Source organism: Chroicocephalus ridibundus, chromosome 14, assembly GCF_963924245.1.
Source record: "Chroicocephalus ridibundus chromosome 14, bChrRid1.1, whole genome shotgun sequence".
Classification (NCBI taxonomy): Eukaryota; Metazoa; Chordata; class Aves; order Charadriiformes; family Laridae; genus Chroicocephalus; species Chroicocephalus ridibundus.
The window spans coordinates 9,202,377-9,224,943 of NC_086297.1; the positions used below are offsets into that span (position 1 = coordinate 9,202,377).

The following is a 22,567-nucleotide window of genomic DNA, read 5'->3' on the forward strand; positions in this document are numbered from 1 at the left end:
GAAGGAGTCACTGCGCAGCTCGGCCGCCCGCCTTTCCTAAAGGGAAGCGATGCTCCCTTCTGCCTTGGCACCCGCTCCAGTTTCCAGGGAGGCAGCCACTGGGAAAGCGGTGAAAGTGCTGGAGCTGGCAGGACTGTACAGCTCAACGTGGGGCAGTGGGTGCCCCGGGGGTCCCCTCTGCCCCAGCCTGTATCCCACCCCTCGGGGGACCGAGGGCCCCGCTCCCCTGGGGAGCAGCTCCTGTCCCTTTGTCCTGCTCGGCAGCTTCCCAGGCAGAGGGGACAGAACTGTCCCTTTCCCGAGTCCTTTCTTGGGGCCATAGAGTCCCTTTGCGTTGCAGGATCAGGGCCAGAAAGGGCTGAGGGGGGGTGGGTGCAGGAGCGGGGTTGTGGTGGGAGCTGGGCTGTGTCCGTGACTCAGTGTGTCCTGTCCCTTCTGCCCTGGGGTGCCTGTCCCCTGGAGGTACTGGGTGGGTGGATGCTGGGATGGAGGGGTCAAACCCAGCCTGGTGTCATGGGGAGCCGAGGTCCCCAAGGTGTAACCTGCCACGCCATCTTCATCCCCACTGCCGATGAACTGAAGCAAACGGTTGGGAATAACCATGATCACGGCTTTTGCAAGGCTTCCGTAAGATACGAATGCATGATAACATCTGCATAAATTATTCGAGATAATCAGCACGGGGGATATTTCCCTGGCAATTTCACGTGGGCTCCTGGAGCTTGATTGTCCCACCCGCCGGTTGTGCAGCAGAACGGGAAGGTCCTGAGCACCCCAGGTCTCCCAGCTCCTCCCGCCACTCTCCTTAGATTGCAAACTGTTCTCCCTCCTGCCTTGGTGCACTTTCCCCCAGCTCCCAGCACTATTAACACCTCTAATTAGAGCTGCTTGTTGGTGTACCGCTGTTCGGCTGAGTGTGGCTGATCAAGGCAGAGAAGCCATCGAGCCTAAAAGCGAGTCGCAGCTCCCTGCCTTGCAGCGCAGCATCCTGCTGTCTGGGGGAACGAGGGGAGAAGATCCAGGTGGGAAAGAAAGCGCAGAGTAAGCGTGTGCTCCCAGCCAGCCATGGCCGTGCCTTGTCTCTGGGCAAGTGGATCCGGATAATCCTGGCGTTTTCCTCCCCGGTGGTCCTTACAGCTGCTACTGGTGTAACTGGGGTAGCGAGAGAGAAACGTGGGACCACAAGAACGAGCATTTGGACTCTGTCTCCTGCCAGTGGCTGGGTAGGAGTCTGTGCAATGCCCTGCGTGTTCTGAGGCAGCTTTCCTGATCTCCTCACCTTGCTTTGACCCTCCCAGACCACCAAAGGTGGCGCTTGGCTGCAGGATGAGGCAAGGTGTTGGCTGTCCCTAAAGCATGGACACCCCCGGCACCTCTAACCATCGGACATCCCGGGGGCAAGGTGCAGAGGGCGATGCACTCCAGAGGGAGCGTTTCCCTTCCCCCTCGCCGTCAGGCTTTATTAATTCCTCGCGCGGTGAAATCTCTATTAATAATGGCTGTAGGATCTGGCTGGTAAGCTGGGTAATGAGATTCTCTACCTGCTGTTCCTGTGCGGCGGTGATTGTGTTTGGAGGACAAAATTCTATGTGGATTAATTAAAATGAAAAACAAAAGTAAAAAAGGAAGGTGTTTGTTTGAATTATTTACGAGTTTCCAGGAGACAAAGCAGTAATTGCAAGTGTCTTATTGCAGGTGTTTGGAGGGGGGATGCTCCCCTCCTCCGAGCGAGGAGCGGAGTCTGGTTATTTACTGGTGGTGGAGGAGATTTATCAATCCTCACGAACGCCAAGCGCAGCTCCAATTGCTCCTCAATTTGCTGATTCTGATTTTCTCCTCTTGGCTTTGGAAATTCAGAAGAGACAGGCTCCGAGGCAGCTTTGACGTGGGTAAAAGTGGGAACACACGCTCTGCCAGCAGCACGCCCTTCCCTCCTGTGCAAGCAAATGTAAGGGAAAAAAACCAAACCATCATTCCCTGAGGAACTGCCCGTTCCTGGTTGGTTTTCCATCCTCACCAGGGCCCCTCCGTGTCACACAAGTGCTACTGCATGTTCCTTGTGGTGTCCCTTTCTGGACCCCCATTGTACCAGGGGGATCCTGAGCCTGGAGCAAAGGGATGGGGACAAGTGTCCTCTGGGGCTGTCTGGGGTCTCGTCCCTAATGGACATGTCTGGGTCCCTAATCCATGGCTGGATCTGACCCCAGGGAAAACCCAACGTGTACCGTGTCACAGCCGTCCCACCACATCGGGGTCCCGTGGGTGGGGTGGCTTCGGCAGCGTGCCCCAGCTGTGCTCTGCTGGGGTGGGGACGGAGGGCTGGAAGACGGGTCGAGATCCAGTCTTCCTTCACAGACCTCCTTAGCTGATGGATCGGCAGCATTTTAGGGAATCGCTCTGTGCTTTTACTGCTCTTTTACTCAACTGCTTCTCCCGCTGATTGCCTCCGTCCGTCTCCTCTCAACCAAGGTCCTCGGGAGCCGCCTAATTGACTTCAAAGGGAACAGGACTTGCTTGAAATGGAGTTTTGCATTCCTCTCAGCCTCCGTGACAGAGCGCCCGGCGACCCCATCTCCGGCTCCTGCAGCAGTTCACCTTCACTGCTTTGTCTATGGGAGGAGAACGGCAGAAAGAAAGAAAAATGCAAGAAAATGTCGCAAAAAATTCCATTTAGTAATATACGGCGTGGTCAATATTCCTTTGTCTCCATATTCAAATTGTGAATCCTGCGGAGGAGAAACAAGTGGAGCTGCCTCGTTGGAGATGAGAAGTTAATCTTTAAAGCCAATAAAGATTTAGGACAGTGTAATTGCTTTAAGATTCGGTACTTTAGACTATTCAAACTTTCAATTTTCAACCCAACGACCTAGATCCTTGGCAACGGAGATGATTCGAGATGAGGAGCCATGACACCTCGGCGTCCTGCAGAGAAGCCGCGGTGGTGCTGTGCGCCCTGGGATGGGGACGCTCGGGGTCCCTCGTGGCTCCGAGGTGGCAGGGGACACATGGGGGACGTGCGAGAGCCGGACACTGCCTGTCTGCAAAAGCGTGAGCAGTGAGTAAAGGTGAATAAGAGTAGGATGGGAAGGGACATACGGGGAGGTGAGGGAACATGCACAAGCTGTGTGGCAGGGCAGGATTTGGCCAGGAGCTGGTGCGCCTGAGGGTGGGTTTTGGCAGGTCCAGGCTGCGGTGGCACAGGTCTGCCTGCCTTCGGGAGCTCCCCTTTGCCTCTCCCGCGAGCGGGGATGCTGCCCACCCTCCTCCCTGTGCCTCTGCCCCTGCTGAGCACCCCCGGCTTGGGACCCCGCGACTGTGGGGGGTGGGAGCGCGGGGGGGTCCTCTCCTCTGGCAGCCTCCATCCAAGACGGCCAGATCCGCCCGGGACGTGGAGGATGGAGGAGGCAGAAACACCCTCCTCCCTTCTCCCTTGTCCCCGCTGGGGTGATGGAGCAGGAGGCCATCCTGAAAGCGAGCCGCACACCGAAGCCGAGCAAACGGAGAAGCTAATTACAGGTTATTATTCACCAAGGAGATTACTGGGGCTGGGAGGAGAGGGCTGCAGCGGCTCTACATCCCTCGCGGGAAGCTCAGACCGAGCTCCCGGACATGTGCAAGGCCTGGTCCCCTCGGATGACAGGGGGACAGGCACATTGGGAAGTGACCCGGGGGATGAGAGCGCCTTTCCCAACGGCAGTTCCCTCTGGAAACACAAGCCCTGCCAGGCTGCTGCCTGCGTTTCTGCCCGTGGTCCAGGTGGCCAGAGGCTGGGCAGGAGCATCCCGGGTGGCGGGTACCCCGTGCCGCCCTGGTTCTACCCACGAGGGGTTTTCTGTGTGAAAAGCAGCCCCAGATGCTCAGCGGGGGTGAAAGCTGCCCCTGTTTTCAGCCCAGACGGTAAAGCATCCCGCCGCGGATGCAAAGACCTGGATCTTGCTCCAGGTGCTCTCTGGGAGAAGGTGGATCAGCCCTAACGGGGGTCGGCAAAGCACGGCACCCCTTTCCCTTCCCTGCTGGAAGAATTAAATCCCAACCTTTTATGCTGTTGTGATTTTACGGTGTTTATATGCGAAGGGAGCACATTAGCGATGAGGTAGATTATTATGTGCTTATATTACCAGCAGTAAAGCAAAGTCGCTTTTAATTCCTAATTCCACCATTGTCTGACACATTTCTCTGTGAGTTTTCTATTCATCCATATTTTTTTTTCCCTGGGTCTCTACTAATAGAAATTGCTTTGTTGTTAAACTCAATTTCACTCTTGACTGGACTGAAATATGCTTATTTCCCTTCTAAAATAATAATAATAAAAATCTAAAATGATTTCCACTCATTGTATATGAAAAGTGAACATTTTTCTTCATACGGGCTATCAGGTTTAAATGTCTGAGGATTTCGGAGGTTTATTTTTTTAATGGTCTAATTGCATGGTCTCAGCCCATAGCTGGGGGCTTTTCCAATGGTTGTTTTATGAATTTAGAATCATAGAATGGAATCACAGAATGGTTTGGGTTGGAAGGGACCTTAAAGATCACCCAGTGCCACCCCCTGCCCTGGGCAGGGACACCTCCCACCAGCCCAGGTTGCTCCAAGCCCCGTCCAGCCTGGCCTTGAGTGAGCCTTTGAATAAGTCAGGGCAATGTATGATTTCCTGGGTGACTTTTGAAGTCTTCTGGCGGACTTCTCCCAGTTTCTGCCTTCCGACATCGCAGCCTTCAGCATAGCGAGGGCTGGGGGGCACCCAGAGAAATCACTCGGGGCATCCCCCGGTGCTGGCTGGCGTGTGGGTTGATGCCACCTCCTCCTCAGCCCCCAGCTGCTCCGTGCCGGGATAACCCCGGCCCCACCAGCTCCTGGGGCTGTGCCTGGCTCTGACCTCGCTGCCTGGATGGGGCTGGGAGGGTGAGGAAGGTGCTGGTGGCTCCCAGGGTCTGCCAGGTGCTTTGTGTTAAGAGAGAGGCTTGATAACAAAAGCCGCCTGTGCCCAATATCTGTATCTGCCTCTCTTGGTGCTGGGCTTGCTGTGAGTTTTGGGGCCGTTGGGGTGCAGTAGGTTGGCTGAGCCCCATGAGAGACGGGTCTGGGGGGTATCCAGAGCCTGGGAAGGGGTCCATCCCTCTGGTAACTGAAGGGGTGACTGGAAGGGAAGCCCAGCAGCAGGTAGGGTCCGCCAAACCCAGCTGGAAGCTCCCAATGTCCTCGCTGTAATGAGGGCACCCCAGGGAGCCTCAGCCTATGCTGGGCTCTCCTGCTCTCCCCCTTCCACCAGCTGTGTCCAAAACAGGACAGCAGAGGACCCTGTTTGGGGACTGATCCTGCCATGCCCAGTCCCCAGCACAGAGGCATCCCAAGCATCCTCAAAATGCAGCTCTCCCCGCGAGATGAGGCTCAGTTCGTTACCGGAGTGGAGCGCTGGCATCCCCTCAGACCGTCACCTCCTCCGTCTCCTCCTGCCAGCCCCCGGGGACCAACAGCAGCAACGGCCGAGCCCTTTTCCCCGTTACCTGTGAGAAATGTGGGACAAGGGGAGTGAGGTGCTGGGGTCGGTGTTGCTGAGATGCCCTGGGAGAATGCTCTGCTCGCGGATAACGAATGTGCGTTAATAACCAATGCAGGAGCCTGTGGGGCCCTGGCTGCCGGTGGGGCTGTATCACCTCCCCAGTTATAATGGTGTGGGCTCTGCACCCTCCCTGGGGACAGGCAGGGTGAGAGGAATGGGAGCTGGCCTGGGGCACCCCAGTGTTTCCCCCCCCGCCCCAGCCTGCCTGGGACGTGGAGGCAGCGCCGGTGGAGAGCCGGGGCCTCGTTAGCTGCGGGATGAGTGAGGGAGCGGGACGGGTTCATGAGACGTGAAATGAAGACGTCTGGCTGCCATCGTGGAGGGATGCGCTCGCTGCGGAGCCACGCTGGCCGCGTCGGCAGGAGAAGCGCTTTGCCTGGGGTACGGCAGCGTCTGGGGGGTGCTGCGGGGGCTGCCCTGGCTGAGACAACGGCATTTCTCCCCGCTCTGATGGGACACGAGGGATGGCGTTAGGGGGGTGAGGTGTGCCTGCGCGTCCCCTCTGGGCGCTCGGCCTGTGGCTGTGACCTCGGGGACGCCGTGCACATGGGGCAGAGGCAGCAAACTCCTTACAAACCCCGGCAGGGGCTGCCAGCGCCGTTCAGCAGCGGCCACTCTCCCGCAGTAATTAAAGGGCTGCCGAGTTCTTGCTCTCCTAACCCCTGACTTTATTTTCCTTAATTACAGCTGAAGCCCGACATGTCTTGTCCCTCTTAATGTGGCTAACGCTGGCGCAAGCCTCCCCGCAGCCCCGGCTCGGGGAGCCCCCAGCCGCGTTGCCCGGGGTGCCACGTCCTGCCCAGGCTGGTTGATACGAACCCTGGTGCTCCTGCGAAAGCCCAGGCAGGAGGCTGTCGTGGGGGGGCTTACGTGCTCTCCCTTCTTCCCAGCCCCGTGAGGCACCGTTTTACATCCTCTTCCTTTCTTGAGCTCAAACCTTTCTCCAAATTGCGCACGTTGATGTCACCGGGTCAGCGAGCTCGTTTGGCTGAGCCGTGGGGCCACGGGGGATATAAAATCCGTCCAGTGGGATGGCTGGGCGGGCACTGGCGGCCCCTGGACACCCTCCGTCTGGGGAGGCAGCACTTGCTGCGGGAGCTCGATAGAATGTGCCAATGAGCCCAGGAGGCTCCTCCAGCCTATTTCTCTTGCGGTCTCCCCTGTCCTTTCCTTTTGATGGTGATTCAATGGCTGAGCAATGGAGTGTCCCCCCCGGGACCGTGCCGGGCTGGAAGCCGCTGCTCAGCTCAGTGTGACAGCAAGGCAGAGGCAAACCCCAACTGGCAGCTCTGAGGAGTCTGCCTGGCAAAGGGACACATCCAGTCCTCGGGTCTGACTGGGTTTTGTGTTTGGCTTTTTTTGGTGGTTTTTGTTTTTTTTTTTTTTTTGGAGGTGTCTGGATCCAACCTGGAATGTGCCGCCTGGTTCCCTTCCTTGCAGGGGGTCTCTGGGGGAGTTTAACCTCACATAACCTCCCCCAAAGGGAGGATGCTCTCCCCCTTGGGAGCTGCGGTTCAGCATCTCCCACCCTCCCTCCCCTGCGGCTCTCATTCGGCACAAGGACATGGAGCTGTTGGAGCGGGGCCAGAGGAGGCCACGGAGATGCTGGGAGGGCTGGAGCCCCTCTGCCGTGAGGACAGGCTGAGAGAGCTGGGGGGGTTCAGCCTGGGGAAGAGAAGGCTCCGGGGAGACCTTAGAGCCCCTTCCAGTCCCTAAAGGGGCTCCAGGAGAGATGGGGAGGGACTCTGGATCAGGGAGGGGAGTGACAGGACAAGGGGTAATGGTTTTAAACTGAAAGAGGGGAGATTTAGGTTAGACATTAAGGAGAAATTTTTCACTGAGGGCAATGAGCCCCTGGCCCAGGTTGCCCAGAGAAGCTGTGGCTGCCCCATCCCTGGAGGGGTTCAAGGCCAGGCTGGACGGGGCTTGGAGCAACCTGGGCTGGTGGGAGGTGTCCCTGCCCAGGGCAGGGGGTGGCACTGGGTGGGCTTCAAGGTCCCTTCCAACCTGAACCATTCTGTGATTTACCCCAGGTTTGGTCCCTTCTTTGTTTCCCCTTCCCCACCTGGCCTGGAGCTGGGCAGAGCTGCCCACTGCTGTCACGACTGCGGGCGTCTCTGCTCCCCGCGGGTGCCAGGAGTTCCCCCCCCCGGGGGAGTTACAGCCCTCCTAACGCAGTGCAGCAATGCAAATACATGTCGGTAATCTGCTGTACAGCTCTCCCTCTCTCTTTAATTTTTAATTGCTGCTCTTGTTTCCTCTGGGCATCTCCCTTTGCAGCAGGGCAGTCAGGAAACCTTTCTGACCGAGAAAGCAGGTTCAGGCTTTCCTTTTACCGTTTGCGTTTCCTTCTGGGTGAAGGCAGGGTCATTGCTGGTTTTAATTAACACAGTAAGAAAAATGCACTCATTTCTTTCTCCAAGAAGAGAAAGGTAAATTCAGCTTCCCTTCTGCTCTCAAAACACGTAATCCTATTGGGAGCTGAGGAGTGATCCTTACCTCTATTATTTTCCTCTGCTGTAAGTGAATTAGCAGTTAATGGAAGTGAAGGATTGGCTGTGCTGGCAGGCTCGCAAGGGCAGGAGCTTCCCAAATTCCCCAGGCAAGGCTGTGCTGATGCCGCCCTGGCTGTAGAATCCCATGTTTTACAGCTGACCTGGCCGTGCCCCTCCAGCGGGTACCCCAGCACCGCAGCGGTGTGTACCAGCATCCCGGGCTGCAACGCTCCGCGGAGACAGCAGCCGCAGCCCGGAGAGGGTTGGAACGTTCCTCCCGCTCCCCAGGCAGCGTGGAGCGATCTGGCGAGCTGGGATGCTGAGGGCTGCGACCAGCTTCTAACCCTGCCCGATCTGTCCCCGGGGGGATGCTGCTGGCTCTGACCTCTAAGCAGAAGCGCCGTACGTCACCGCTGGGCTCCCAGCTGCTGTCCCAGGGATGGAGGGGGCAGGGAATGGTGTCTGCCGGGGGTACGTTGCATCCCACTGAGGCTTCAGCCATGCAGAGAGCCTCAGGGACTGGAGAACAGCCTCAGGGACTGGAGAAGAGCCCCAGGGACCCCCGCAGTGGGTAAAAGGCCCCCTGGGGTAGCGTCAGGTGCACTCGCAGCTGCCTTTTAGCTGAGCAGCGCTTCTGGGTTTCAAGCGTTGAAGGGAGACGTTGCATCTTCTGGAGGCTGTGGGCGCAGGGGACTCCACTCCAAGGCGGCAGATGAGCCTTTAACACCCGCAGCTTCGGTGCTCTCTGGCAGCAGCAAAGCCATCTGTGCTGCTGGAGATGTCCCACCAGCCGTGGCCCTTCCCGGTTCCTCTTGGCCCCTTTCAGCAGCCCTGGGGACCCGTGTGGCTCCTGCGCATCCTGAGGGTGGGGATGCAAAGGTGGCTATAGGATGCCACCATCCCCTCCCTCCTCTTGGCCCGCTGCCCTCTCCGAATGCCAACATATGAGCAAATGTAGGGTTCTTTTTGCTGCCCTCAGGAGGGCTGGGAACAGGCAGAAAGCCCCGATGCGTTGCAGGGGTGGAGCAGGACTGCCTGTACGGGCATCGCAGCCCTACGGGAGCCCCCGGTGCAGCGGGAGCCCGGTGCTGGCAGGCGTTTCTCCACCAAGGGGCGGCTGGTGATGCTGGCTGGCGCGGGAGATGGGTACCAGGCTTGAAGCCTCTCCGCCTTGTTGCTACAGAGATAGACAGAGGCGTGAATGCGGTAATTGAGGCTGAGCCAGTGACGGAGCTAAGTTGTTTTATATCAATAAAGAGCGCCTTGTCCCCAGCAATGTCGCTTGGGGCAGGACGGAGAAGTTGCTGTGACTAAGTGATCTTATGCCCAAAGCATTTGGGCATTGCAGCTCCCGCGATCAAATTATATTTCTTATCTCAAGGGCAAAATTGTGCGCGGGGAGAACTTGAGAAAGTAGCTTGTCGTAGCACATTACAGCTCGGTGGTTTACCGCGATTCTCCTCCCTCTGTGGAGCATTATTTTTCCATGAAGGCCCAGCAGCTTGAGGCTCGAGAGGAGGCTCCAAGAGGAAACATGGGCAGAGTCTGAGCCCCAGGCTCTGGAAAGCGTTGATGAAGAAGGGTCCTGGGCTGGAGCGGGGACTGGAGGGTCCTGGGGTGCCTTTGGGGCCCCAGCAGCACTTGGGCATTGCTCACCAAAAGCCAAGATAAACGCTGTCACTGTGACTTGTCTGGAGGTGCCCACGGCTCTGCCGCCTGCGGCTGAGCAGCTCTGACTGTCAGTGTCTGCCCTTCACAGGAGTGTGATATTTTATTTAGGGTGGTTTACAGCCCACTTTGCCTTTATAACCCTTTTTCTCCAGTTGTGGTTGTCTGAACCCCCATGTTCTGCCCAGCGATGCCTGGGTTAGGGAGCGTTGGGACGCAGGGGAACACGGTTGCTCGAGATCAGTGGAAAATTCCTGAGGTCTTTTGTGGGACCAGTGGCGTGGGGCGAGTCCTGGCTGCCGGAGGATGCTCGGAGCTGGAACCGCAGGTCACAAGCAGGACCACGGAGGTGGCTGGCTGGAGCCCGTACCGGAGCTGCTCCCTGTCTGCCTCTGGCTGGGCAGGGGCTCTAACTGGTGGGAAACTGGTTTCTTTCATACCAGGCGGCTGCTGAGCGGGTTCTCTCCATTCCCTGCTGCTGCCCGATTTGTAATAGTAACAAACATCCATGTGTGTGTGTGTGTACGCGTATAACTTCAGCATATTGATTTTTGGGGACGTTGCTCCTTATCTGCCAAAGAAGATAATTCACCGCTTTATTACCATCCTTGGATTTTAGATTTATCCCTCGAAACAGCGAGAGAACTGGTAGTTAGTTAAGCTTTTGTTTCGAGCAGCAGCAGAGGGAAGGGACCGTCTGCTGCCGCGCTTCCCCGGGGGGACGAGGGCCCCGCGGGGCCGATGAACGCCACGTTTCCATCCACGGAGTGAGGGATCCCACGCCCCGGCGCTGGCGGGAGCTGAGAGCGACAGAGGCAGCCCTGCCTGGCTCCCCGGCCAGCGTCGGGGGGCAATCCCTGCTCCCTCCCACCCCGAGAGATGCCTTTCCCCATCTCCAGAAAATCCCTCTCCCTCCTGGACTCGCCGGGTGCTCTGCGAGGAGAGGCTGGGGACGCGCGGCAAGGGGAGCAGCGGGCTCCGGTGGCCTCCCTCCCTCCCTCCCTGGCCTGGCCGCGGAGATGTCCCTGCACGTCGGGGCTCCCCTGCTAGCCGCGGGCTTTGGGGGGGTTTGCGCCTCGCTAATGGGGCTGTTACAGCATCGCCCATGCCTGTGTGCTGCCGGGCAGGGTAACGGGCATTGCCGGCGGGCGTGCTGGCGAGACGAAAGCGTGTTGAGTGAGGGTTGCCAAGAGTGGACTTCTGCATTTTGTTTTTTATTTTTATTTTTTATTTTATTTTTTTTAATTGTAATTTTTAGGTTTTTATTGTAATTTTTAGGTTTAATTGTATTTATTTTTTATTTTTTATTTTTATTTTTTATTTTTATTTTTTATTTTTATTTTTTATTTTATTTATTTAATTGTAATTTTTAGGTTTTTATTGTAATTTTTAGGTTTAATTGTATTTATTTTTTATTTTTTATTTTTTAAAATTTTTTATTTTTAAATTATTTATTTTTTATTTTTTATTTTTTAAAATTTTTTATTTTTAAATTATTTATTTTTTATTTTTTATTTTTTAAAATTTTTTATTTTTAAATTTTTTATTTTTATTTTTTAATTTTTTATTTTTGGCTGGCTACAGCAGGCACCTGGAGGATACCAAGGCGGCTGAGCTGCCTTCTGCCTGCCGGAGAAACGGCCATGGCCTTGCGGGGGGGCTGGTGGGGGCCTTATCCGGCCTGTGGTCAGCCCTGGAGTGAGCCATGGAGGGGCACCATCTCCTCCCTCATCCCTTCTCCCCCCCACCATGACCCTCACCCCTAAATCTTACAAAATTGATGTATCGGGCCTCGTCATACCCCGGCCTTTGCCTGCTGGGATGCTGCTGCTCAGCACGACCCGGCGCTTGCAGGATGCGCAGAAGGACCTCAGCACTGGCATAGAATCACCTAGGTTGGAAGCGACCTTTAAGATCATCGAGTGTGGGATCGTCCCGTCCCACAGCAAAATTCCCCCCACGCTGGAACTCTTGTAGCCCCTCGCTCTTCATTCCCCAGCATGGGATGCTCTGTTTTCCTCCCAGCCTCTCGGGAAGGCGCAGCCGGCTCCTGGCACGGGGGATTGACCACTTCCCGTCGGGTGTTTACACGCGTTAGGAGGGTTTCCAGCCCCACCACGCTGAGCCGGGCTCAGAGCCAGCGGCTCTGCCTCCCGCTGCCGGCTGGAGTGATGCTCTCCAGAGCAGTCAGCGGGCAAACAGCAGGTTTGAAGGTGGTTTTACAGTTCAGATGAGGACACAAGGTCTCCTGGTGGAGGAGCAGGAGCCGGGAATGGAGGGAGCAGGCGAGAGCAAGGAGATCAGGGGTGGTAGGGTGCCCACAGCACCTTCGTGAGTCTGCTGCTTCCCTCCTTCACAAAGGCTGGGTTAAGAATCATACAATCACAGAATGTGTTGGGTTGGAAGGGACCTCTCAAGGCCATCTAGTCCAACCCCCCTGCAGTCAGCGGGGACATCTTCAACTGGATCAGGTTGCTCAGAGCCTCATCCAGCCTGGCCTTGAATGTCTCCAGGGATGGGGCCTCCACCCCCTCTCTGGGCAACCTGGGCCAGTGTCTCACCACCCTCACTGGAAAGAACTTCTTCCTAAGGTCTGATCTAAACCTAGACAAGAAAACCAAGTGTTTTTTCCAGAGAAGGCCAGATGCACCAAAATTCTCCGAACTACACTAAAAATGCTGAGGACTGAGGTCGCCTGGCTGGAGTCAGGTGTCTATCCAGCCCAGAGGCTCTGCACGCTCATGTCCACAATGTCTCCAGGGGGTTCAGGGAGGGGTGTCCTTGCCCAGGGGTTGGGCTGCCCGTATCGAAGGTCAGGGAGAGCGGATCTAAGGGTTTGATTTTGGCCTGACAGCGCTGACCGCTGCTTCTGAGCCACCCTCTCTGCAGATCCTCAGCCTGCGCGTCCCTCTGCCCCAGCCTGCCATCATCCCGCTCAGTCCCGCTGTGGCCAGGGCTCCTTCCCCATCCCCTGTCCAGGAAAAACACGGATGAACGCAAAAATCCTTTGGTATTTATGAAACCCTAAAGGATATGGTTTTTTTATTCTTGCTTCTCCTTGGCAAAAAAGTGCTGTTTCATGGGGAGAAAGTGCTGTTTTGTGGAAAATTTCCAGCTGTCTTCCGTCTCGGAGCTCGCCTGTGGCTGATGCTCTTGCAGCATACGCTGCCGGGAGCCCGCCCTGCTTTACACCAGGGAGAAGGAAGCGGAGTGAGTGCCAGAGATCCCTATGGAAATGGGAGTTACGGTATCACAGCAGTCATAAAGCGGCTTTTCCTCAGCCTCATGGGAAAACACCGGGATTCTGCACAAGCAGAGGAGCCTGCAATTAGTTTATAAATGAGGGGGGTGCTTGGGTGCCGGGAGGGCGCTGTAATAATTGCACAGACCCCACAGAGCAGATGGTTGAGCCACACCGGGCTGGGGGGGTCTGGAAGAGTATTTCTCGCTCAGGAAGCACGCGGGATGGAGAAGGGCTGGGAGAGCGCAGGAGGAGAGCATCCAGCTGTGGGGAAGGCAAAGGGGCCGCTTTGCCCCGATGTCACCCTGTGCCGTACGGTGCTCACGGTGGCATTGAGTGTGGAGAGGGACAGCATGGCACGAGGGGGACCTGTTCGCACCACAGCCCCCCCGGAAAACAGCTTGATCCTGTCCCGGAGCCCGGCCAAGCGTGCACACCGAGGACAACGCTCTCCTTCCAGCTCTCTGCGATTTCGTTCTCGCCCCACGGCGCGATGCATCCCCTCCCTCGCCGCCGCCGGGGTGCACCCATGGCACCCTCGCGGCGGGGGTTGGAAATGGGGTGTCTCCGGGCTCCGTCTGCATTCAGCTCCTTTAACCCCGAGGCGTTGGGAGGGTTTTTGTGGCTGTCACCTTCCCGCCGTGAGCCGGGCACACCTCTGCTGAGCTCAGCAGCTGCTTCTCCTGCCTCAGCTCCCGCGGCCCCGTCTTTGTCTGCCCAAGGATGCCCCGCTGCCTCCCGGCCCCTCCACGCCACCCTGGGCCCTTCGGCAGCACCCACGGCTGCCTGGGGACACGGGGAAGCCACGTTGTGGGCCGTGACTGTGACACCACCCCCCCAAGGAAGAAAGCAGGGTGATGGGGGGCAAAGCCACACGCCGGCGCTGTCAGAGCCAGACTCTGGACCCCCCCCTTTGTCCCCAGAAGCGGGGCTTGCCCTGCTCCCCGCACCCCCCAAAAGCAAACAGCGCCCGCGGGGGCTGCGTGGTGGTTTGACCCCCCCCTTACTTTTCCCAATAAGGGCCACCCCCATCTCTCGAAGTCACCACGCCGGGGGCTGTCACCTGCCCGAGCATGCAGCGCTCCCCCCCTCGCCATGAAACAGCCATTCTCCCCCCAGAAATGCCTCTCCCCCCGCACCCCCCCGGCAGCAGCAGCCCCAGGGAATAACCACAACCCCCCCCCCCCCCCCGCGGTGGGCACCCCCGCCCCGCAGCCGCTAGATGGCACGCCGGGCCCGGCGCAGCCTCCGCGGGGCGGTGCGGGGCGGAGCTGCCTCGGCGGGGGCTGCGCGGAGCGGGGCGCGGTGCGGTGCGGTGCGGGGCTCCGCACGGGCTGAGCGGGAGCGGAGCTGGCCCGGCGATGGGCTCGGCCGGCCGCGGGTAGGGGTAAGGCGGGCGGGGAGGCGGGGGGGGGGTGGTGGAGGTGCTCCGCGCCCCGCCATGCGCCCCCGCGGAGCCCCGCGCTCCGCCCGCTGAGCCCCGGTGCGGGCTGGGGGGTGGTGGGGGTGGTTTGTTTTTTTTTTTCTGGGGGGTGCGGGGGCCGCCCCCCCCCCCCCCCGCAACTTTGAACGATGATCACAGTCAACGCGGATGGGAAGATAATGGTCAGGAGATGCCTCGTCACCTTGAGACCCTTTAGGTAAAGTTGTTATTTTCTTGCGTGTGTGTCCCCGCCTTGCTCGGGTGGGAAGCGGTCGTCGGAGCACGTTTTGCGGGGGGAGGTGGCGGTTTCTGTGGGTCGCCGTGGGGTGTGTGGGGGGGTTAAGCCCAGGTGAGGATGTCAGGGATACAGGCAAGTTTGCCCGCAGGTCAGCGTGCTGGTCCTGCAGCGCTCGCTCTCTGGTGGCTCCCAGTTCACTTGTCACGCCGGTATCTTTTTGGGGGTTAATTACAGGGCTTTTTGATGCTGTCTTTTTTTAATACTTTTCTCAGAGGTGTTGGTACTCGGGGGGAGTCGGTTCCTCTGGTTTAAATCCACTCGCGCTGATGGGGATTTTGAAACCCACCCTGAACTGGGGGCAGGGCTGGGGCTGGTATCCCAGCTGGGAACCCTCTGTCTCCAGCACGCTCCTGCCCACCTATTGCTTTTTCCCCCTTGGTGTAACTCTCCCTGGTTTTGCTTCTCATGCATTCTTTTTCCCCCTCCAGTCCTTGCTCTCCAACGTCCTTATTCCACCGGAGATGCTTGTGGCTTGAGACACACGGGAGGCGCTGGGAATTGCTTGGTTTTAATATGGGGAGAGGGACCGCTAATCCCAGAAGGGGAAGGTGCCAGGGGGTGAAGCACAGGGTGGGATGAGCCCAGCCCAGTGGTTGCCAGCGCTCCCTGCTGCGTTTGGGGGACAGGGATCACCTGGGATCACCAGAGGGATCTGCTCGCTGCCTTTGTGCTTCGCCCAGGCCACCGCCTGGAGCTGGGAAGGAGGATGGGGCTGTGCTTGCTCTGCTTGGTGCTTGCGCTCAGGTTTGACGATGCTGTCTGCCCGCTCCCCGGGAGCTGTCTGGCTCTGCGCCGCTTGCCTGGAGGGATTCCTGCGGCCGGATCCCGCAGCAGTGCCCTGGGGCTGGGGGACTTGGCCAAGGTGGTGTCGGAAAGCGGTGGCGAAGCAGGGGCACGAAGGGTCCCCACGGCTCAGGCTTGCTCCGAGCACGGGCTGGGGAAGGGCAGTGGGAGAGGTGGGAAGGACGTGTGCACCCCAGGGTGCTCTTTGCTTGGCTGTTTGCTTTCTTCAGTGGGTTTGAAGTCTGTAGTGAGTGGCCTCGCTCCCCCCGGTGCCCCAGGCATCGCTCCTGGGGCAGGGAGAGCCCGTCTTCAGGAGTGACCTGGGCTCAGGCTGGAGCAGCGCAGGGACTGAGACGCACGGTGGTCACAAAGTCCCGTTGGAGATGAGGATGTGTGTGGACAAGGGGTTTGTGATGGCAGGAGAGCACCAGGCTGGAGGGTCCCTGGTGTCCGTACCAGAGCGAAGCCCCAGCACGGTGCTGTCTGTGTGCCCTGGAGTGGCCTCTGCTCTCAAACCAGTGCAGACCAGTACGAGTGCCACTGGAACCAGCGGGGTGACCCTGTTGTTAACCAGTCAGGCTTCCCCTGTGTAAGTGGAGGTATTCCCAAGACTTTCCTAGGTGTCCCGCAGCATCCAGCTCTGTGCCTCCTCCACGTTGGTGTTCTGCTGAGCCTGACCCCTCCATGCCACAGTCTTGTGTCGCCTTGCCCCCAGCCCAGCCTGGGCAAGCGATGGCACTGCCCCACTCCAGCTGTAACCTGGTGCAAATCAATCAGCACCCCACCTTCGCAGCTGGGGTGAATCAGGGACGACCTGCAGGAGCGGGAGAAGATACTGGCAATTCAGGATGGGTCCTGTAAATCCAGTGCTCGTTGCTGGCTGGGCAAAGCCGCGCTGCTCCACGGAAGCCCATGGTACAATCCCTCACCTGGTCTAGACTCCTGGCAGCGGTGCCATGAGCAAACAGAGAACAGGAAACCTGACCCTTTCCACCAAAACATTTAATTAATCACGCTCCAGACATGCTTAGCAAAGCAATGCAAAGCCCTGAGCTGCGAAGGTGAATGGGAAGGGGAGGGAGAGCAAATCAGTGTTTCTAGGAATGTCCGAGGACGGCTCTGACTTCATCTCAGCCCCAAAAGGTGTTTCGTTTGTGACAGTGCTGGATTTCCGGCAAGAATTCACCATGGGTCCAGCTCACCCAGCTGTTGGTTTTGCGGAACATGGGGAATTCAGGCAAGTTTGTCAGCTGGAAAGCAAAGCCAGGCTTTTCACGTGTCTAAGACATTGGCCAGGAAGAGAATTCGCTGTGCTCCCCTTCGTGGAGGAAGATTCCTGTGGCTGAGCATCATTTTGACAGCGCCGCGACGGTGTTGGGCTCGGAGCGAAACAAGGTTTGCTGGAGAGGGAGCATCGTGTGTCAGCCTGGCTGCTGCTGCTGCTAGGAATTGTGGCTCAGCTTTGGGGTTCGAGAGCCTTGGGTGTTGAAAACTGCTCTAATAAAAGATATTACTGTTCCCTTGGGTTCCCCGCGCACCTGCGTAATGTTCTCCCCGTAGGTCCCCGCTGGGTGATGCAGCACCGTGGGCACAACCCCGGTGTCGCAGCCCCGTGACACCTTCCTCCCCCCATCGCTTCCCAGCTCATCTCTCAGACCCTCCTGGCCGCATCCAGCTTTCAGTTGCATGGGCCAAAATCTGCAATGGCTGTGACATCACTTGCAATTTTCACTAAAGACTCGGAGAATTTGGCTTCCTTCTCTTTTGGGTATCGAACCAGAGCTCAGCATTGTGAATATTTCGGTTTGGGGAGGACGTGGAGAGGGACTTGGCACCAGAACCCTGGCCGGGCGATGGATTAAATGCGATGTGTGATGGCAGAGTGCAGAGTAAATGTTACTTGGTCATTGGAGCTCCACGGTCTTCAGTGAGTTAGGCTTGATTTTGGGGGCAGAGGACCCAGTGCATTTGATGGGCAATTTGGAAGATCTGGGCTCCGGTATGTTTTTACCTACCTCATGGTTTCTGCATAAGGAGTTGCTGCTCAGTTAAGCTGGGCCAGGCATTTTTATTCACCTGGAGAAGATCAGCACAAAGTAGAAGTGATGGGTCCTCAGGCTGAGACCCGTCCCTGCAGCTCCCTGCTCCCCGGAGCACTGCTGCTGGGCTGGACCCACGTCTCTCCTAAAGCACATCAATTCCAGTTCGGCTCCGATCCCTCTTTTTTAGAGGAAAAAGCATCCTGCGTCTCCCCTATTCTCCCTGTAATCCAGTCAAAACCAAAAAGATTTTGGCTCCTAATGAGATACTAGAGCATAGATCACCTTTGAATCTTTTTCTTTCCTTCCTCTTTTTCTTTCTTCTTGGTGTTTCACTCCTTGCCAGAGTGTAATTATGAAGATTAAAATGTGTAAACAAGGTCTTGCATAATGATGAAGATATTGTCAATAGGAGGGGCGAGAACGAAGAGCTCTTATTATTATAATCAGGTGATGCTTCATTAAAAGGTCCCTTGGGGGAAGGAGGCGGTTGGCATCAGGAAGGGGACTTTGGGTGGGTTTTGTACCATGATGTGCTCCCAGGGAAGACCCTCGGTTGTGGGGCACAGCTGGGCTTTGACCTCCTCCTCCTCCAGCCTGTGCCCGCTCCACTGTGCTGTTGTCCTCTCCTGCCGGGGAGGTGCCATGGCAGACGGCTTTCGCCCTCTCCTGCTCTAAGGACAAATTCATCCCTCCGAGGCTGAGATGGGTGCTGCCACCCCCTCCGTCCTGTTCGCGAGAGCAGCACTGTGCTGCGTGGCTGGGCACAGGCTGTGATAATGGGAACGGACTGATGTCCCCAAATCAGCACTTCCCCACGCAATTTCTGGGACACCACGTTGCTTTGCAGCATCAGGGATGCTCTGCTGCCTCCGCAATCACTTCCCTGCCGGAGCTGGACCACGAGTCTCTGGAAACCCTTCTCCCAGGTCTGCTTTGGGAGAGGGGCTGAGGTCTGTAGTCATCTCCACGTGTAAATGCCGCAGTTTGATGGTTCATCAGCATCTGCCGGGCAGGGATGTCTGTGCTCCGCTGGCGGCTGCTTGTAGGGCTCACTGGCTGTGCCTATAGACAGGTCTTCAGGGACAGGAGCCTGGATTAGCCGAGTGCACGATGCTTTTTATAGCTTGTTTAAACTGCTTTCCACCCCCCCGCGGGACAGGCTCATTCAGAAATAAAAGGGGCTGGCGCTGCTTCGCTCCCGCAGTGCCTGCGCAGGGTTGTCGGGCAGATTTACCCATGCACTCGAGTGTCCCCTCTCCCAGGTGGACCAGCTCTCCCAGAGCCTGACTGTGGGTCTCCAAAGGGGTCAGTGAGTGTTTGCTCTGGGTTGAGTGTGCTGCTCGCAGAGCTCGTTAAGGCTAATGAGCCCAGGGTGTTGCCTTTTCTCTTATTAGGGAGGTAAGAAGAGGGCTGGGGTGCTGCTGGTCTGGAGCCAGCTGACCTTGGTCTGCTGGGACCCAACTGGGGAGGGGGCAGGGCTGATCCGTGGGGGCAGAGGGGGATGGATGGGGGTTAGATGCCCGTCTGTGGTGGGCAGGGCTGATCCTCCTCGGAGCCGGCAGAGGAAGGAAACCCTTTGCTCTTGAGCTGCCTGATGCTGAGAGTAAAGCTGCCCTGGGTCTGGGGCTCAGGTGTGCGTCATCGGGATGGAGGTAGGGAGCCTGTGGGGTCCCACGGAGGCACCATGTCTTTCCCAGGAATTCTCCGGGCAGGAGAAGGCTGGCCATGCCGTGCTGGGGCAGTAGGGACCTGCCCTGGCAGCTCCTCCAGCACATCTCCCTGGGGAAGCCCAGTCCTTCCTGAGCTGCTTGACGCTGTACTTCAGCTCTCCACAACATCTCCGGTAGCTAATGAGCGCTTTGAAGCGAGTTACTTTATTTTGCCAACCCTTTCCAGCAACAGATAATTGCAATGCTGGCACGTTGTAGCCCAGACTTAATGGCTGGCTCCTAATCCGCTGCCTTTTAACTACACAATTACGACTAGGTGGAGGGCTGTGGCGTTCCTTTGCAAGCCTTTCTCTGGAAAAACCTGGTTTGGGTGTCGGGCAGCTCCTCTGTGTTTCTGCGCGTGGCTCCTGAGCCCCGCGGATAGTGCTGTGAACTTGTGAAGAGGAGTTACTGGTTCCTGTCCCTGGTGGTTTGCTTCCCTTCGGCTCGGGGCTGCTGCGAGAGCCCCTGAGGGCTTGCTCAGCTCCTGATCCCACATAGGATTTGTCTGTTCGAAGACAAACCCGCTGTTTCACACGGCTGGCGGGCGGTTGTCTTTTCTCCTTCTGTCTCCTTCTCCTCCTGTCTCTTTCTCCTTCTCCTCCTTGAATTTTGCCTCGGGTTGGCCGGCGGAGATCCCGCTGGGGCTCGGGGAGCTGCCGTACGTGGTGCCTGGTGGCGGCTCTGCCCGTGTGCCTGTTGGAGGATGCTGCAGCTCCGCGGGGACTCGGAGGCGGCAGCGGCATCCCTGAGTGGTGGAAAGAAGCCAGCTGTCCGTCCCTTGGCGCAGCGTGTCCTGCTTGCGCACCGGGGAGACGGGAAGGCTTGGCTTTACGCTCCCTGCTGCACGTGAACCCTCTCACTTGCACAGAGCTCCTGCCTTCGGCATTTTCACATCCCAAAAAAGTTACGGAGCCTAAATTTGGCCTGAATAGGAGCAGTGCTGAGAGCTCCTGCCTCTCTCGCAGCTGGAGGTGACCATGGAGAAAAGAAGGCTCCAAGGAGACCTTATAGTGGCCTACCAGTATCTCAAGGGGGCCTACAGGAAAGCTGGGGAGGGACTTTTTAGGATGTCGGGTGATGGTAGGACTAGAGGGAATGGATTAAAACTAGAGATGGGTCGATTCAGCCTGGACGTTAGGAAGAAGTTCTTCACCATGAGGGTGGTGAGACACCGGAACAGGCTGCCCAGAGAGGTGGTGGAAGCCCCATCCCTGGAAGTTTTTAAGGCCAGGCCGGACGGGGCTCTGAGCAACCTGATCTAGTGGGAGGTGTCCCTGCCCAGGGCAGGGGGGTTGGAACTAGATGATCTTTAAGGTCCCTTCCAACCCGAACCATTCTATGATTCTGTGAGCTCGGCTGGGAGCGACGTGGGGGTCGGCATCCTGCCCGGCACATCCCTTGGGAGCCGCTTTCCTGCTGCGCCATCCCACGCTCTGGGTGAACAAAGCAGTGATGGGATGGTCCCAGGCCACCACGTGTGCTGCCAGCACGTGTCCATCCTCGTCCTGCTGTGCGCAGGCAACGCTGAGCACAATGGCAAATACCAGTGGCCTAGTTACAGGGGAACAAAAGACCTTTTTTTTAAAAAAAAAAATAGGGTTTTTTTTAGATCCTTTAGGAGGAAGGGAAGGTACAAGGTCTGTCTTTTCTCTGGGCTGTCCCAGGAGGAATGTGGGAATTGTTTATTGTGGTGGTTCCTGCGGTCTGCTGGGGCTGTTGGGCTACTGGGCTGGATGTAGTGGAGCATCGCATGGGCAGTCGTGGGCTGGCTCAGCTTTCCCTCTGAAGGCACAAGTCCTCTGCTCCCTGTCGAGTGTCAGAGCAGGCTGCAGGGATTTCGGAGGGTGTTCTCAGGCAAAACCCGCCTGCTCGGTGCCAGGGTTTGGGCAGAAGCATCTCGGGGCTCTTCATGAAACGTGTGTGGGTCTGGCTGTGAGGGACCTCACTGGCGTGCTGTTATGGGGCTGGGGCGGCAGAGATGCTCCTCCCCTGGGCTGGAGAGGGTGAGCCACGGGGATGGAGCGGTTGGGGAGGAGGCAAGGATTGTTCCGGATGCCTCTTCCAGGCATCCCCCCAAAAAAGCAGCTCATGCTGCTGTGCAGAAGGATGACCCCGGGGGGCGAAGGGTGGTGGGGCTGTCACAGGAGAGAGCTGGTTGCTCGTCACCCCTCGCTGCAGCTGTGCTTTCTCTCCCGCAGGATATTCGTGCTGGGCATTGGATTTTTCACCCTGTGCTTCCTAATGACGTCGCTGGGAGGGCAGTTCTCAGCCAAGCGCCTGGGGGACTCCCCCTTCACCATCCGGACTGAAGGTAAGCCCGTTTCCGTGCCCGTTCTGTCCCGCGGGGTGCTCGATGAACCCCACGCTGTGGTCCAGCTGAGCTGATGAGCGCCAGGGATGCAGGGGGAGGGTGATGCTTGGATGCCTCCATTCCCAAGGCTCCCTCCTGACCCATTTCAGGGACGTCAGGGTGGCTCAGGGTCCTGTTGGCACTTCTTGCCGTGGCTTGGGGCATTTTTGCAGCCGTGTGGCTCAAACCTGGCTGCGTTCGCATCCCGAGGTGTACAGGCACAGCGGGGACGTGTGGATGCTGACCCTGGCTCTCAGGAGAGGGATGGGAAAAGGCGGGTGATGGGATTAGACCTGCTGCTGCTGGCGGCGGTGTGGGTTGCGTGGGCTGCACCCGGTCCCACGTGCTAAGGGTGCTTGGAGGGCTCGGTGGTTTGGGGCAGTTTTGGTCTGCAGGGAGTGGAAATTGTTCCTTAGGGATGGGAAAAGAAAAGGCCTTTGTGGTTTCGTGGAGGTACTGAGATGTGGAAGAGAAATATTCTGTTTTTTAGCAAGCGCGTTTTCTGCTACATTTGTTAAAACACCTTTTTTGGTGGGATGTGCAGTCAGCTCACAGACGGCTTCTGTGGTGGGAGGGTCGTGTCCTACCCTGGCTGGGGGAGGATGTCGCTCCATTGAATTGAGCTTTGCCCTGACTTTTCCTCTGCGATCCCAGCCTGGACAGCACGACTGAATTGCACGGAGGGCAATGCCCCGCTTGAACTCGGGTGAGCAGGGTGAGATAGGCTTGGTCAGGCCACCGGGGTCTTCTCCTCCTCCGTACCAAAGGCATAGAGGGATCTGAGCTCACCAGCCTCGCCTGGAATGTGATTTTGGGGCATTAAATCCTCCCTTTGTGATGCTAGAAGAAGCGCTAGTTGCTTTCCTATAGGAGGAGAGGACTAAAGTGCTGGTTTGCAGAAGTCGGATGGTGCTTGTAAACTGCTTAGTTGACTTTCAGAGAGATGGATGTGCTGCCTGTGGCAGCTGGCTTTGCTTTCTCCCCCGTGGATGGAG

The 22,567-nt window shown here is 57.5% G+C and overlaps 1 protein-coding gene across 2 annotated transcripts in view; it reads left to right on the forward strand.

Annotated features, from left to right (window-relative positions):
- The first annotated feature begins 14,306 nt into the window (after positions 1 to 14,306).
- The window catches only part of MGAT5B (alpha-1,6-mannosylglycoprotein 6-beta-N-acetylglucosaminyltransferase B), a 72,329-nt gene continuing 64,068 nt past the window's right edge, over positions 14,307 to 22,567 (forward strand). Inside the window, exons 1-2 of one of the 2 annotated variants that reach the window (XM_063352278.1) lie at positions 14,307 to 14,604; positions 21,421 to 21,533. In XM_063352278.1, coding sequence (XP_063208348.1) covers positions 14,537 to 14,604; positions 21,421 to 21,533 — 181 coding nt within the window. In that variant the 5' untranslated portion in view covers positions 14,307 to 14,536. Of the gene's footprint in view, positions 14,605 to 21,420; positions 21,534 to 22,567 lie in introns of those variants that run through there. The other variant, XM_063352279.1, reaches the window with a different exon arrangement.